The sequence below is a fragment of the Coffea eugenioides genome, chromosome 2 (genome assembly GCF_003713205.1).
Source record: "Coffea eugenioides isolate CCC68of chromosome 2, Ceug_1.0, whole genome shotgun sequence".
NCBI classification, from domain to species: Eukaryota; Viridiplantae; Streptophyta; class Magnoliopsida; order Gentianales; family Rubiaceae; genus Coffea; species Coffea eugenioides.
This window is the reverse complement of record NC_040036.1, coordinates 66,438,226-66,454,262: the sequence shown is the minus strand read 5'-3', so window position 1 is coordinate 66,454,262 and position 16,037 is coordinate 66,438,226. Positions and strand designations below refer to the sequence as shown.

Genomic DNA, 16,037 nt, shown 5'->3' with positions numbered 1-16,037 from the left:
AAAATACAGAAAACTTCCCTGGATGCCTTTCAAATCCTCTTAGAGCTTCGGTATCTATAGACGAATTTACCACTATCATCACCCAAAATCGAAAGACGCCATGAATGAACAAATTAAATCTCCAACACCCACTTTAGTACTAGTAGTGCCACTGCCAACTCAAGGTTCATCATTGTCATCATCATTCTTGGTCGCGGAAGATTATGGCACAAGCAAAAGAAAAAAGGAAGAAACAGGTTTAAGCGTGCAAAATATTAACTCTAATAAAGATTTTCACGAAACAGAACTATGCAAATGCAGTTTTTCCTCTGGATGCCTTTCAAATGAAAACTAAGAAAATGAACTTGAAACTGGGTACAAACAAATAGATTGACAGAACAAGATGTTTAGACACCAGAAAGAAAACTTTGGCATCTTAATAATATATTATTTATATATCAGCATACTTAAGGTGGATAATATAACTTATTTTGCTTCATGTTTCAAATCTTGGCATCATCCTGCAACAAAAGACATTGGAAAGATTATTTGAGTGGAACAAACATGATCAGTTGGATTAAGTAAAAGAACGTACTTTCATGCCGAGATATTCGGAAAATACTTAATTTGACGTTTTATCTTTTGAAGTGCTGCCACAACATCCTTCATATTAGTCCGATCTCGCGGGCATTTAGCACAGCAACTCAAAGACAATTTGAAGATCACTGAAATACACTCCAATTTCTCATTGAAATGCTCATCTTGTCGCCCAAGTAGGTTTGCATCTACAACCTGAGTTGTTGCATTAGGCAGAGATTCTTCAATCCAACTCTTCAGGCTCAAATCATCTTTGAACATTTCATCACTAGGCTTCATTCTTGAAAAGGTTTCCATCAAAACTATGCCAAAACTATACACATCAACCCTTGTTGACACCTGCCCTTCAAGTCCATACTCTGTGATATGAAAGGCAATCCATCACGCTTAAAGTGAGAAAAATAGAAAACTTGGAAGATTGACATATAATTCATGAAAAAAAACAGATAAAAAAAGCCACTAAAAAGAAGTCAAATATGCCAAACCCGGTGCCAAGTATCCAAGCGTTGCAAGTGTCTTGGTATGCAGAACACTATTTCTTTCATCCAGAAACTTTGTCAGGCCAAAATCACTTACATGAGCAACCATATTTTCGTCGAGCAATATGTTGCTAGGTTTCAGATCGCAGTGAACCACTGGTGTTGTATAACCAAAATGGAGATATTCCAATGCGGAAGCAACATCCATCATTATGCTTATCCTTTGCAGCAGATCCAGGCAATGGTTGTGGGAGTACAACCTGTAGACACCAAATTTTTGGTGTAATTTCATTTTTAGTTTTTTATTTATCGTGTTCATTTTTAGTTTTTAGTTTCCAGTTTTATTTTTATTTTTAAGTTTTATCATAGAATTTGTTAAAAAAAAAGAAAAGCATTCAAAAAATAGGTTTTTAGTTTTCTTGGAAAAATCATAAAAAAAAGAAAAAAGGGAAATTCGTTCACAAAAATATGTTTATTTCTTTAAATTCAGTCTTTGGGCACATTAGTTATTTTTATTAAGTTATTTTGAGGAAAAGAAAATGATGGACAAATGAAAAATTGGAAATTTTAAAAATGGCCATTTTTGTTTAGTTTCTTTTTAAAATTATTTTTGTTTTGTTATTATTATTATTATTACCTGGTTTGTGTAATTTTGTTATTATTGTTATTGTTATTTTATTATTTATATTTTCTGTAATCTTCAAGTTGTTAATCAAAAAAAAAAAAAAAAAAAAAAGGATGATCGCGGCCTGCAAGCTGCATTTTTGGCAGCTTGCAAAGGGCTAGTTTCGTGCGTGCCACTGAAGGGCAGGATGAAGGCAGAGGCTGGCCTTCATCCTGACCATTCAGTGGAGGGTTTTAGAGTCTTTGGATTCCATATAAAAGGGGACAAGAAGCAGCAGCCGGAAGGGGATATTTTTGGAGAGCATCGACAGGCCAAAAGAAAAACTGAGCAAGGGTTTTGGGGATGAAAGGAGAGTTCACGGCTAAAAATTGGAGAGGTCTGAGTGAGGGGCAGAGATTAAACAGGAAGAAAGCTGAGATAGTTGAGCGGAGGGCCGAGAGGAAGAGAGCATACGAGGGACTGGTGACGCAAAGCTGGAGTCTTTGAAAAGAGAAAGAAAGATCGAGGGAGTGTAGGGATAGACTGAGAAAGAGGGTAGCTACGGGCAACAAGAGGGAAACCAGAAAGATCAAAGGTAGAAATACAGCAAAGGGAAAGAGGAAAGACGCGGAAAAGAACAGTGCAGAAATCTCTTCTGCGAAACCCACAGCAAGGCTGACTTTTCAGCCTACTTTCACTAGGATTTTCTCCTCCGACTTCGATTTCTGCTCAAACTACAACGCGATGGGAGTGATTTCCGTTCAGAGATCTTGAAGAAAAAACCATGGGAAGATAGCTAAATCGGGAGCCAAAGTGACGACTTCATCAGCATTGAAGTTCGGCGGCGACGTTCGAAATCCCATTTCTGGAATTAGCGTGCATCTCCTGAGCAACATTTCACGTTCAAACGGACACGAAATCCTTCTTAGGGAAAATTAGTAATTTCACTACGTTAGGGCGTCACTTCAAGGGAGGTACACTCTATCCCTCATTTTGCACTTCATTTGACCCTATGTGCTCCTACGTGTTATGTGAAATTGCATGCCTACTCCGCTTTCCTTACCTCCTTGCGTGCATTTACTTGCTTTTACTTTTATTTAAGTTTTATGGGGTATGTGTACACCTCTTGGCTTGTAATAGATAGGGCTCAGAGAGCCTTTGGTCCATTTCCCCTTCCCCTTGGTTGCTTTTATTTAAGTTTTATGGGGTATGTGTACACCTCTTGGCTTGTAATAGATAGGGCTCGGAGAGCCTTTGGTCCATTTCCCCTTCCCCTTGGTTGCTTTATTTAAGTTTTATGGGGTATGTGTACACCTCTTGGCTTGTAATAGCTAGGGCTCGTAGAGCATCTGGTCCATTTCCCCTTCCCCTTGGTTGCTTGCTTTTGTTGTTACATGTTAAATTGCTTTGGTAGGCTCTTGCATCTAGTCGAGCATGCTAAGTGCTACGTGCTACGTGTTTACAAACGTTTTGGCATGTCTACTTGCTTTCATAACCATGAATGAATAGAATGGATGAATGTACGTCACCACACTAGTCCAACGCTAGTTGTGGCTCAGTATTTCATTACGAATTCATAGAAAGGGCTAGTCCAACGCTAGACCCAATAGGATTTTTCCTTTGTTTTTCATTAATGCATTATTTGCCTGTTCACTACATATCATGCATTTTTTCTTAGTTTTATCATCTGGTATGCTCCTCGATTCCCCTTTCCCCTCACTTTAGGTTTTGCATCCCATACTAGCTATAGGGTTCATTTTGCTTGAGTGTCCCCTCTTGATAAGGGAAACGAGCGAGTGTGGCTACTCGATAGCCTTAGCACGCTAGTTTCGCCTTCTAATCAAAGGGAAAATCAAGTCACGATTTAGGTCTCCCCGTACCCAATATGCATGAATTCCCTAGGCTCATGCATTCTCAATCCACTCTATCATTACACTTTCACTTTTGTCTCATTTGCACACATGCACCCTTTTATCACTTTCACTTGCACACGAACACTTTTATCTTCACTCGCACACGAGTACTTTCATCTACATTTGCACACCTTCACTCTTATCTTATTACTTTTATCATTTTTTTCACTTCACATAAACTCACACTTTCACATGGCATGCATTCCACTCATTTTTCACGTCATTTAGGTTTAGGTGTGACCTCTCCAAAAGGATCATTATTGGGCTTCACAATTAATGTGATTGGCACCACTCAACCTTTGAAGAGAAATTTCCCCCAATCCCCCTAGGTCTAGGGTTTTGCATTCATATAGACATATCCAATATGCGATACATACCATGGGTAGAAAAATTAGGAAAAATTGGTTTAAGTCACGCAACTAGCCTTGGCTAGGTCGAAGGGGTGCCTTGGATTTTTATCCTTGCCTTCCCCTTTGTCAAACGTGACCCCCGAACCTTTTTCTTTGGCTTACGTGGACTAGGAGTCGTTTTAAAAAGGGTTTTACTACTTTGTCTTTAAAAAACACTTTTTTGGGTGACTTGGTACACCCCAAATCTATACCAAGTGGCGACTCCGTTTTTCATATTTAAAAACCCTTTTTAAAATTTCATTTGGCCAAATCGTCGCTTTCCAAAGTCCCATGGCCTTTTTACTTTTCATTTTGCACACGCTCACACCACACTTCACACATCACACACATTTCACATCAATCAAAAAGTGGGGCGCGACAGTTGGCGACTCCACTGGGGAACTCCTAAGTGGGTCCAAGCATTTGACTTAGCCATTCGTTTCCTTTTTCTACCCTTTTTATGCATTGCATTTGGATATTAGGGTTGCATTTTCCATTTTTAGGGCCTTTTGCCTCGCGCGCGTATCCAACTACTCCCTCGCTCACGAATGTGTGATTGGTTGATTGGATGTATGTTTACTTGTTTATCTCGCGCTTGCATTGCATTTGGGGGGGGTGTGTGTCACCTTTAGAGCCCCGCGTGGTTCTCAACCCCTTCCCTCAAAATAGGGGAACACTTCATACGTGCACGTTTACTTGCTTTTATCCCATTTTATTTTATTTTTCGTGGGCGTTTCCCACACCGCCTTGTAGGATTAGGATCGATTGCCTTGGGTAGGCGGCTGGTGTGCTCTGCGCCCATAGCGCTACCTAAGGGATCACTCGAGCCACCGATCAAAGGCCCTGGGAGTGATGACCCTTCGCCTTTAGGTCTGAAGGCTTGGGAGCCGAGACTTATCGAGTCTAGTTGCATTAGTGAGCCCCAGCCTCATGCATCCATGTTAGAGTTTGCCTAGGTTAGAGTCAGCCTCACCCTTTTAAGCACGATAGGCACGAGGGAGGGGGTTCCACCCCTTTTACTTGCTTTTATTATATTTCTTTTCTTAATTGCTCCTAATGTGTTATGTGTACTATCAATTGCACTAACCATTTCTTTTGTTTTCTTGGCTTGCATTCATTTGCCTTAGCAATAAGAGGCCTTTTTGGCACTCTTTTAGTGACTCACCCACCAGATAGCTCACATGTTTAAATTTCAGTCATGACACTTAATTTTCAATAAGTGCATTTCATTTTAGACCTTTTCCCCCCGATGCATTATTTGTATCCTTTAGGCCATATTTGTCACATATTTACATCGCTTTAATAAACTGGCATCATGCATAAACCCTAGAAAAGGGAATGCCATTTAGGCGATCCCGTGCTAGAAATAAGCCACCTTGTGTCTCGGATACTTAATCCAGTGAGACTTGCACGTTTACATTTTGTACCATCCAAAGGGGTAGTGCACAAGGTAAGGTAGGATCCGATCATTTTCATAGAGTGATCTTTGGAATATGAGCATCTAATAATCACTTTTTGGCCATTTTAGCAAAAATTGGTAAAAATCCCTTGCGTGAAGGACATTAATTTGAAGAAATTCACAAATGATTCCTCCTATTGAGACGATAAATAAATTGAGGCCAAAATTTGATTTTTAGAAGGTCATAGACTAATGCACCTCAATAATTTTGAAATAATCATTGGCCGGATAATTCAACCAATCCATTTTGCCAATTCATTCAATAAATCATCGATTCATTCAATAAATCATCAATTCATTTGACCAACTTACCCTTTTTAGGGTCACCTGGTCGATTTTTGAATAAATCATCAATTCATTTGACCAACTTACCCTTTTTAGGGTCACCTGGTCGATTTTGAATAAATCGTCAATTCATTTGACCAATTTACCCTTTTTAGGGTCATTCGGCCGATTTTTGAATAAATCACTAGTTCAATTTCATTCATTTGGCCAATTTATCCATTTTTAGGGCAACCGAGCCGATTTTGAATAAATCAAGTTTCGTTCAGTCTAGTTGATCAATTTACCCTTTTTAGGGTGATCTGATTAATTTTGGATAAATTAAATTTCATTCCATTCATTTGACCTGTTTCCCTTTTTAGGGTAATCCGGTCGATTTTTAATAAATTGTCAATTTCATTTGACCAATTAGGGTTTCAATGTCGAATTTCAAAAATGAAAAACCTAGTCGATTTTGAGAAAAACATCCGTTGCATCCAGCCATTTGATCAGTTGGAGTTTTGACCTGTGCTTCACTGAGAAAAGTTGTCAAAACGAATTCCAATCTCTTCGATAGGAAGTTCGTCAAGGTCAAACCCGTGCGTTTTTGCAAATTCTTGTATCGATCAAAAGTGATCAATCCCTTCGGACGAGGTCCTTATTTTGACCAACGTCTTTTCTCATTCCAATGGGCCAAATTTTTCAAATTATTTTTTTCACTCAATGAGTTGATCAGATCCATCAGGTATGGTATAGTGCCTGCTCTGGAGGATTGCATTTTCATGCTAGGCCTACCCTTGGCACAAAAGGGCTCCCCCATAGGACATGCATACCGATTTTGCAGTTTTGCCTACTAACTCGGGGTATTTTTTCTTTTTTTCCCCCTCCCCTGCATTCATAAAAATGTTTCAATAAGGTGAAAATATTTCCCTATATTGGATAACAATTTTTGATCCGATAAAGTTCAGAAAGTATTATTTGATTCTTGGGCAGGTCCTATAATGAAAACATAAATGATCTATCTGGAAGCTCTACGCTAAAGCCTCTGAGAGATGTTGTAATTGTTTTCCAAAGGAAAATTTTGTATATTTGATTTGTTAATACATTTTGTTCCAAAAAGTGTATATGTGGAGCTCTTTACAAGTTTCTCTCTTCTCATTTGTATCGTAAATTGAATGAGAAATTTTGTTTCAAACTTTTTCAGCAATAAAATTTTTGGACAATCATTGTTTTGTGTATATTTATGTACATTTCATTCTTTATTCTTATTCATTGGAGATTTCATGATGAATTTTAAGAAATAAGACTAAATTGGGATTTTTTTTCAACCTCCGGCCTGAACATTCACAATAAGAGTGTTCAGAATTAAAAGAGGTCACTCAAAAGGGCCCATGAGATACCTTTCTCCTTCACTTAACCCCAAAATAAAATCAGTCACATTGATCGATAAATTGTAAATTGGGGCAACTTTTGCTTGAAAATGTCCGCGGTAACTAATCCGATTCAATCACATCTAAGTGAAAGCAAAAATGTGCATTATTCTTATTTGTTTGAAAATTTGGAATGATACTTCAAGCATTCGTTTCACTACCTATACAGATTTTTATCATTTGCTCTCCCATTTGAGCCTATAGAAGAATAATTTCCTTCCAAATAAACGCCTTAATGATCTCTACCCTACATTGGAAAACTTTCAAAAGGGAATGGATTGTCAATGAGCATTTCGTTACTCTGGTTGTCATGAAGTGTAAGAATGATACTTTGGCCATCATTTCTTCAATCTAAACACCATTTATCCCTTGCGTCCTCATTAGAGCTAAAATTGGTGGTTCTTTTCGAATGCACTTATGATCGTACCTCGCATTGGGGAAGGAGATTGGGAAATTTTAAAAAGGAAAAGAAAAGGGGAAAAGCAAAAATGCTCGAATAAGGAGGGAACCGCAAATTGGGGAAATTTGACTCCACTTGGGTTCCGAATTTTGGAAAAAAGAGAAAAGGAAGAGTTTTGTCCGCGTGGATCACCTATGTTTCACAAATATGGATGAACAAGGGTCTTCCCCAATCAGTTAATTCAGATACATGCCAAAAATTTCCCATTAATGAAAATTTCCTTTCAGAGTTATTGAAAGGAACGGAATACAAGTCAGGCCATCTTCTTTTCCAATCAAACATTCTATCCCTAGTTATCCCTTTTGAGCCTTCAGAATAAAATACTTCATTTGGCACCCCCTGAGAATCGCAAACCCCACACTGGGGCAAGTTGGGTTGAAAAAGAAAATTTCAAGAAGCGAAAAAGTGAAAACCCACAAAATCAAAAGGCAAAAGAAGAAAAGAGAACCTCAGTTCAAAAGTAAACTGGGGCAAATTTTGTGAAATTTCAAAGAATGGCAAAAAGGCCGAAAAGTCAAAAGGAAAAAGAAAAATGAAAGTGAAAAGCCTCAATTGAGCAAAAACTGAGGCAGATTTTGATTTAACCCTGAAATAGGGTTGGCGCAACAATGCGATCTCGGATTTTTCAAACCACTTTGAAATCCGTTTTCAAGCCTTAACTTTTCTAAGCACCCCACCTGACCCCATTACAAAAGCCGAAAGCCCTGACTTCTGTTCTTAGCAATGGCCCTGTTAAGAAAATTTCTGATGTCGAAAATTTTAGCTGTATTTCTGAATTGATTTGGCGTGAGGTTGAGACTGCTCTTCATATGAAACCCCGAGAAGGTATTTCTGAAAAGAGGGAAAACGAAAAGAAAAACGAGCGAAATGAATGCAAAAGAAAGATGCAAAAAGATTTGATGTTGAAAGACCCTGTTGGGTGATGATAAAAGTCAAACAAAGTCCAAGAATCTGGAGTCCAAATGAAGGCAATGTTGAAAAATGCGATCTGTGGTGTAATGTCCTTGAAAGTTTTATTCTTTAGCTATCGTTTTCAAGCCACATTACAAGCTCATAAAGTCCATCGTTGACTTATTCCTTCATGACAATCCAAAGTGACGACTATGCTCGTAAGAAATCCATCAATCATTTGTGATCATAAGGGAACAACTAGTTTTTTCATGTTTTAGCTATCGTTTCCATCCGTGTTATTGCAAGCCTATAAAGCTTGTATGTGGACTACGTTTTCTTAAGAAATAAGGATGATAAACTCTTTGCTTTCACCAAGATGTGGTATAGAAGGGGTTACATACCATCTGAGCACATGAATAAGACAAATCTTGACCTCCCATTTCCAAATCAGAAATAACGCCATTACCCAAAGCTTCGATGCTAAGGTAAGGAAGAAATCCTTTGTAATTTGGCATTATTTTGAGAAATTCATCATGAAATTTTCTTTCTTATAGTGTTCGCATAAATGGAAAGTCATCCAAACCAATTGTTTGCAATCAAATGGGCCCATACTGGGGCAAAAAAATTTTTATTCGCAAGATTTCACAAAATAAGCCCACACTGGGGCAAATTTTTTATAGTCCATTTGAGGATTTCGTCAAAGACTCAAGCAAGACTTTCAAATCAATCATGCTGCCTTTTTCTTGAAAATTTGAGTGCATGTAAGCCCCCTGTGCAGGTATTCACAGTTGAAGTCGACGAAAAGCATCTGGCGATGTGGAAGGCCGATGCCGAAGAAAGGAAAGAAAGAAGGGAAAAGGGCCCTACAATGGGGCAAATTATTTTTGAAAAAAATTCTCTCGAAAAATCAGAAAAATTCAAAAGTCAAAAATCGAAAATCAAGTTCAAATTTTTGTTTCTTGGAAAATCAAAATTTAATTTCTTGTATTTTGACAAATCAAATTCAATTTCTTGACCAATTGGATGGCAGGATTGGGTCTTATCCCACTGACCATTCACAAATGTCACGTTGGGCCTGGATTTCGTGCCGCCAACCTTACAAAGATCACGTTGGGCCTGGATTTTGTGCCGCCAACTATCAAAGATCACGTTGGGCCTGGATTTTGTGCCGCCAACTATCACAAGATCACGTTGGGCCTGGATTTTGTGCCGCCAACTTCACAAAAGTCATGTTGGGATTGGTTTTCATTCTACCGCCGTTAGCATCGAGTCTATCTCACTAACGTGCGTGTTTTACTTCAACCGCCGTTAGCATCGAGTCTATCTCACTAATGTGCGTGTTTTCATTTTTGCCGTTAGCATCGAGTCTATCTCACTAACGTGCGTGTTTTATTTCTACCGCCGTTAGCATCGAGTCTATCTCACTAACGTGTGTGTTTCATCCTGCCGCCGTTAGCATCGAGTCTATCTCACTAACGTGTGCGCTTCCGTTCTACCGTCGTTAGCATCGAGTCTATCTCACTAACGTGCGTGTTTTCATTTCAACCGCCGTTAGCATCGAGTCTATCTCACTAATGTGCGTGTTTACTTCAACCGCCGTTAGCATCGAGTCTATCTCACTAATGTGCGTGTTTTCATTCTACCGCCGTTAGCATCGAGTCTATCTCACTAACGTGCGTGTTTTCATTTCAACCGCCGTTAGCATCGAGTCTATCTCACTAATGTGCGTGTTTACTTCAACCGCCGTTAGCATCGAGTCTATCTCACTAACGTGCGTGTTTTCATTCTACCGCCGTTAGCATCGAGTCTATCTCACTAATGTGCGTGTTTTTATTCAACCGCCGTTAGCATCGAGTCTATCTCACTAATGTGCGTGTTTTTTATTCAACCGCCGTTAGCATCGAATCTATCTCACTAACGTGCGTGTTTTCATTTCTACCGCCGTTAGCATCGAGTCTATCTCACTAACGTGCGTGTTTTCATTTCTGCCGCCGTTAGCATCGAGTCTATCTCACTAACATGCGTGTTTCATTTCTACCGCCGTTAGCATCGAGTCTATCTCACTAACGTACGTGTTTCATTCTACCGCCGTTAGCATCGAGTCTATCTCACTAACGTGCGCGTTTTCATCCTACCGCCGTTAGCATCGAGCCTATCTCACTAATGTGCGTGTTTCCATCCCACCAACACTCTATCTCACTTCAATTCATCAAATTTTACATTTCTGTCCGGGTCTATCCCGTGGGTCTATCCTAATTTAAACTTCAGTCCGGGTCTATCCCGTGGGTCTATCCCAATTTTACATTTCTGTCCGGGTCTATCCCGTGGGTCTATCCCAATTTTAAATTTTAGTCCGGGTCTATCCCGTGGGTCCATCCCAATTTTAAATTTTAGTCCGGGTCTATCCCGTGGGTCCATCCCAATTTTAAATTTCTGTCCGGGTCTATCCCGTGGGTCTATCCCAATTTTAAATTTCTGTTCGGGTCTATCCCGTGGGTCTATCCCAATTTTAAATTACTGTTCGGGTCAGTCCCGTCTTATTTTTCATGATTCGGGTCAGTCCCGTATTAGACTTCCTGTTCGTTGGAATCTGTTGCAGCCCAATAACACAGGTAAGTATTTGGTGTCTACTTCTTTGTCTCAAGTTTTTTCAAAACTCGGACAAAGAGGGGCAAACTGTAGACACCAAATTTTTGGTGTAATTTCATTTTTAGTTTTTTATTTATCGTGTTCATTTTTAGTTTTTAGTTTCCAGTTTTATTTTTATTTTTAAGTTTTATCATAGAATTTGTTAAAAAAAAAGAAAAGCATTCAAAAAATAGGTTTTTAGTTTTCTTGGAAAAATCATAAAAAAAAAAGAAAAAAGGGAAATTCGTTCACAAAAATATGTTTATTTCTTTAAATTCAGTCTTTGGGCACATTAGTTATTTTTATTAAGTTATTTTGAGGAAAAGAAAATGATGGACAAATGAAAAATTGGAAATTTTAAAAATGGCCATTTTTGTTTAGTTTCTTTTTAAAATTATTTTTGTTTTGTTATTATTATTATTATTACCTGGTTTGTGTAATTTTGTTATTATTGTTATTGTTATTTTATTATTTATATTTTCTGTAATCTTCAAGTTGTTAATCAAAAAAAAAAAAAAAAGGATGATCGCGGCCTGCAAGCTGCATTTTTGGCAGCTTGCAAAGGGCTAGTTTCGTGCGTGCCACTGAAGGGCAGGATGAAGGCAGAGGCTGGCCTTCATCCTGACCATTCAGTGGAGGGTTTTAGAGTCTTTGGATTCCATATAAAAGGGGACAAGAAGCAGCAGCCGGAAGGGGATATTTTTGGAGAGCATCGACAGGCCAAAAGAAAAACTGAGCAAGGGTTTTGGGGATGAAAGGAGAGTTCACGGCTAAAAATTGGAGAGGTCTGAGTGAGGGGCAGAGATTAAACAGGAAGAAAGCTGAGATAGTTGAGCGGAGGGCCGAGAGGAAGAGAGCATACGAGGGACTGGTGACGCAAAGCTGGAGTCTTTGAAAAGAGAAAGAAAGATCGAGGGAGTGTAGGGATAGACTGAGAAAGAGGGTAGCTACGGGCAACAAGAGGGAAACCAGAAAGATCAAAGGTAGAAATACAGCAAAGGGAAAGAGGAAAGACGCGGAAAAGAACAGTGCAGAAATCTCTTCTGCGAAACCCACAGCAAGGCTGACTTTTCAGCCTACTTTCACTAGGATTTTCTCCTCCGACTTCGATTTCTGCTCAAACTACAACGCGATGGGAGTGATTTCCGTTCAGAGATCTTGAAGAAAAAACCATGGGAAGATAGCTAAATCGGGAGCCAAAGTGACGACTTCATCAGCATTGAAGTTCGGCGGCGACGTTCGAAATCCCATTTCTGGAATTAGCGTGCATCTCCTGAGCAACATTTCACGTTCAAACGGACACGAAATCCTTCTTAGGGAAAATTAGTAATTTCACTACGTTAGGGCGTCACTTCAAGGGAGGTACACTCTATCCCTCATTTTGCACTTCATTTGACCCTATGTGCTCCTACGTGTTATGTGAAATTGCATGCCTACTCCGCTTTCCTTACCTCCTTGCGTGCATTTACTTGCTTTTACTTTTATTTAAGTTTTATGGGGTATGTGTACACCTCTTGGCTTGTAATAGATAGGGCTCAGAGAGCCTTTGGTCCATTTCCCCTTCCCCTTGGTTGCTTTTATTTAAGTTTTATGGGGTATGTGTACACCTCTTGGCTTGTAATAGATAGGGCTCGGAGAGCCTTTGGTCCATTTCCCCTTCCCCTTGGTTGCTTTATTTAAGTTTTATGGGGTATGTGTACACCTCTTGGCTTGTAATAGCTAGGGCTCGTAGAGCATCTGGTCCATTTCCCCTTCCCCTTGGTTGCTTGCTTTTGTTGTTACATGTTAAATTGCTTTGGTAGGCTCTTGCATCTAGTCGAGCATGCTAAGTGCTACGTGCTACGTGTTTACAAGCGTTTTGGCATGTCTACTTGCTTTCATAACCATGAATGAATAGAATGGATGAATGTACGTCACCACACTAGTCCAACGCTAGTTGTGGCTCAGTATTTCATTAGGAATTCATAGAAAGGGCTAGTCCAACGCTAGACCCAATAGGATTTTTCCTTTGTTTTTCATTAATGCATTATTTGCCTGTTCACTACATATCATGCATTTTTTCTTAGTTTTATCATCTGGTATGCTCCTCGATTCCCCTTTCCCCTCACTTTAGGTTTTGCATCCCATACTAGCTATAGGGTTCATTTTGCTTGAGTGTCCCCTCTTGATAAGGGAAACGAGCGAGTGTGGCTACTCGATAGCCTTAGCACGCTAGTTTCGCCTTCTAATCAAAGGGAAAATCAAGTCACGATTTAGGTCTCCCCGTACCCAATATGCATGAATTCCCTAGGCTCATGCATTCTCAATCCACTCTATCATTACACTTTCACTTTTGTCTCATTTGCACACATGCACCCTTTTATCACTTTCACTTGCACACGAACACTTTTATCTTCACTCGCACACGAGTACTTTCATCTACATTTGCACACCTTCACTCTTATCTTATTACTTTTATCATTTTTTCACTTCACATAAACTCACACTTTCACATGCATGCATTCCACTCATTTTTCACGTCATTTAGGTTTAGGTGTGACCTCTCCAAAAGGATCATTATTGGGCTTCACAATTAATGTGATTGGCACCACTCAACCTTTGAAGAGAAATTTCCCCCAATCCCCCTAGGTCTAGGGTTTTGCATTCATATAGACATATCCAATATGCGATACATACCATGGGTAGAAAAATTAGGAAAAATTGGTTTAAGTCACGCAACTAGCCTTGGCTAGGTCGAAGGGGTGCCTTGGATTTTTATCCTTGCCTTCCCCTTTGTCAAACGTGACCCCCGAACCTTTTTCTTTGGCTTACGTGGACTAGGAGTCGTTTTAAAAAGGGTTTTACTACTTTGTCTTTAAAAAACACTTTTTTGGGTGACTTGGTACACCCCAAATCTATACCAAGTGGCGACTCCGTTTTTCATATTTAAAAACCCTTTTTAAAATTTCATTTGGCCAAATCGTCGCTTTCCAAAGTCCCATGGCCTTTTTACTTTTCATTTTGCACACGCTCACACCACACTTCACACATCACACACATTTCACATCAATCAAAAAGTGGGGCGCGACACAACCATTTCTCAAGGCTCCCATTAGACTTATAATCAAGCACTAAGGCTTTAAAGTCCAAGTTAGAGCAGCTACCAATCACTTTGGTTAGGTTTCTATGGCGAAGATTGCGTAGAACTTCACATTCTGTATCAAAACTCCTGGAATTGACATCTGCTAGTAAAGTGAAAACTTTTACGGCTACAACTGTCCTATCCGTTAAAATACCCTTATATACAGATCCAAAACTCCCTTTGCCAAGTAAATTCCTTTCATCATAACCATTGGTTGCTTGCACAAGTTCAGAGTATGAAATCATTTTTGGCAAACCCATGGGCAACAAATCAGTATTTCTTGAAACCCCATCTTTCCTTGGGCATCTTAAAAGTAAAATTGCAGCAGCTGTAACAGCAATTATTGTTGCTGCAATACCTGATAGAATGCCTAGCAGGTGAAATACTTTCTTTTGACTCGATTTGTGAATCCGAGGAGAATGACATGGAGGAACATGAAATCTTTGAGCGCCACACAAGTCATCATTAAACATGAATGATTCATATGTGAACTTCTTGAAAGGACCACTAGAGGGAATTTCTCCTCTTAAGTGGTTGAAAGAAAGATTAATGTATTTGAGATATATAAGTGTCTCCAAGGACTTTGGTATTGGACCTGATAGATTATTATTGGATAGATCCAAAAATTCCAAGCTTAACATCTGATTGAGAGAGTCTGGAACAGGTCCCTGAAGTTTATTTTGTGCTAATGAAAGCTTTGCTAAACTTTGCAAGCCTCCTAAGGAACTTGGAATATTCCCATTAAGGTGATTTCCTGACAAATCTAATAGTGTTACTACCTTCAAATTTCCAGTTTCATAAGGTAGTGAGCCACTCAATGAATTATATGGCAGGTTCAACGTCAAGAGATCAGTGAGGTTCCACAAGCTACCAGGTATGCTTGAGTTTAATAAGTTCCCGGCAAAGTCAATTTCTTCCAAGGAACTTATATTATTTAGGCATGATGGTATTGAGCCACGAAAGATGTTTTGCCCCAGATAGATTTGGTACAATCTCTTTAACTTGCAAATGCAATCTGGAATTGAACCACTTAATTAACTTTGGAAGTATTGTATATAAAGAACTTTATATAAAGTGGGAATGCCACTTGAATTGTTGGTGGTCTTTCGTCCTCTACTCCTATACAAGTCACGTGATGTGTGCACGGATGGCGAGATGGATAGCGGCTTTAACTCAAGACTCTCAAAGAGACCTCGAAGGCTTGAAGGATTTTAATCGGGTTATCTACACCATGACCCAAGCCCATGAAGTCAAGTGGGCCTCCAAATGAGTTGGCCGAATAGGGCCTTAGGCCTTAGTAGTTATTTAGCAATTGATTAGTGTTTAAGTAAGAGCATGGGCCGGCCCATCTTGTCCCAAGACCATGGGCCGACTTTTCCCTTTCCTAGTCCCTTTAGGGTTTCAGTCATTTTAGCCTATAAATAGGCTTGCTTTGTAAGGTTTTAGGCAGACGTTTTATCAATAAAGTTTTGCATATTTTCGATTCTTCTTGAGAGAGAGATTCGACCCCTTTACTTGCTTTGGCAAGGGTTTTGAGCAGTCTTGCGTCTCGTCCTAGATTGTTCCACCGACCTATCCCATGGAGTATCCACCTTCATTGGAGTCGTCGTCCTACCATCTTGAATCAAATCGTGTCGTCCGTTTGGTTCTAGATCCCGCAATTCCAAGCGTTGGACATCCTCGCTAGATCCTTGGGCAAACGTGCTACGTGTCTCGAAACGTGTTGATCGAGGAACGTATCAGTTGGCTTCAGAGCTTTGGTAGAGGTATCTTTCGTTATATCCATATTTTTCGTAGTTGTGTCGTAGAATTATTAGTACTTTCCG

The 16,037-nt window shown here is 39.5% G+C and overlaps 1 protein-coding gene across 1 annotated transcript; it reads right to left on the bottom strand.

Annotated features, from left to right (window-relative positions):
- Positions 1 to 427: 427 nt before the first annotated feature.
- Positions 428 to 14,320, bottom strand: LOC113763877 (probable LRR receptor-like serine/threonine-protein kinase At3g47570). Its single transcript, XM_027307860.1, has 4 exons — positions 14,164 to 14,320; positions 1,062 to 1,315; positions 575 to 935; positions 428 to 500 (listed from the first exon to the last, which is right to left on the bottom strand). Exons 2-3 carry the CDS (start codon positions 1,264 to 1,266, stop codon positions 577 to 579), a joined length of 564 nt encoding a protein of 187 aa, XP_027163661.1. The 5' UTR covers positions 1,267 to 1,315; positions 14,164 to 14,320; the 3' UTR covers positions 428 to 500; positions 575 to 576.
- Between the last annotated feature and the right edge of the window lie 1,717 nt (positions 14,321 to 16,037).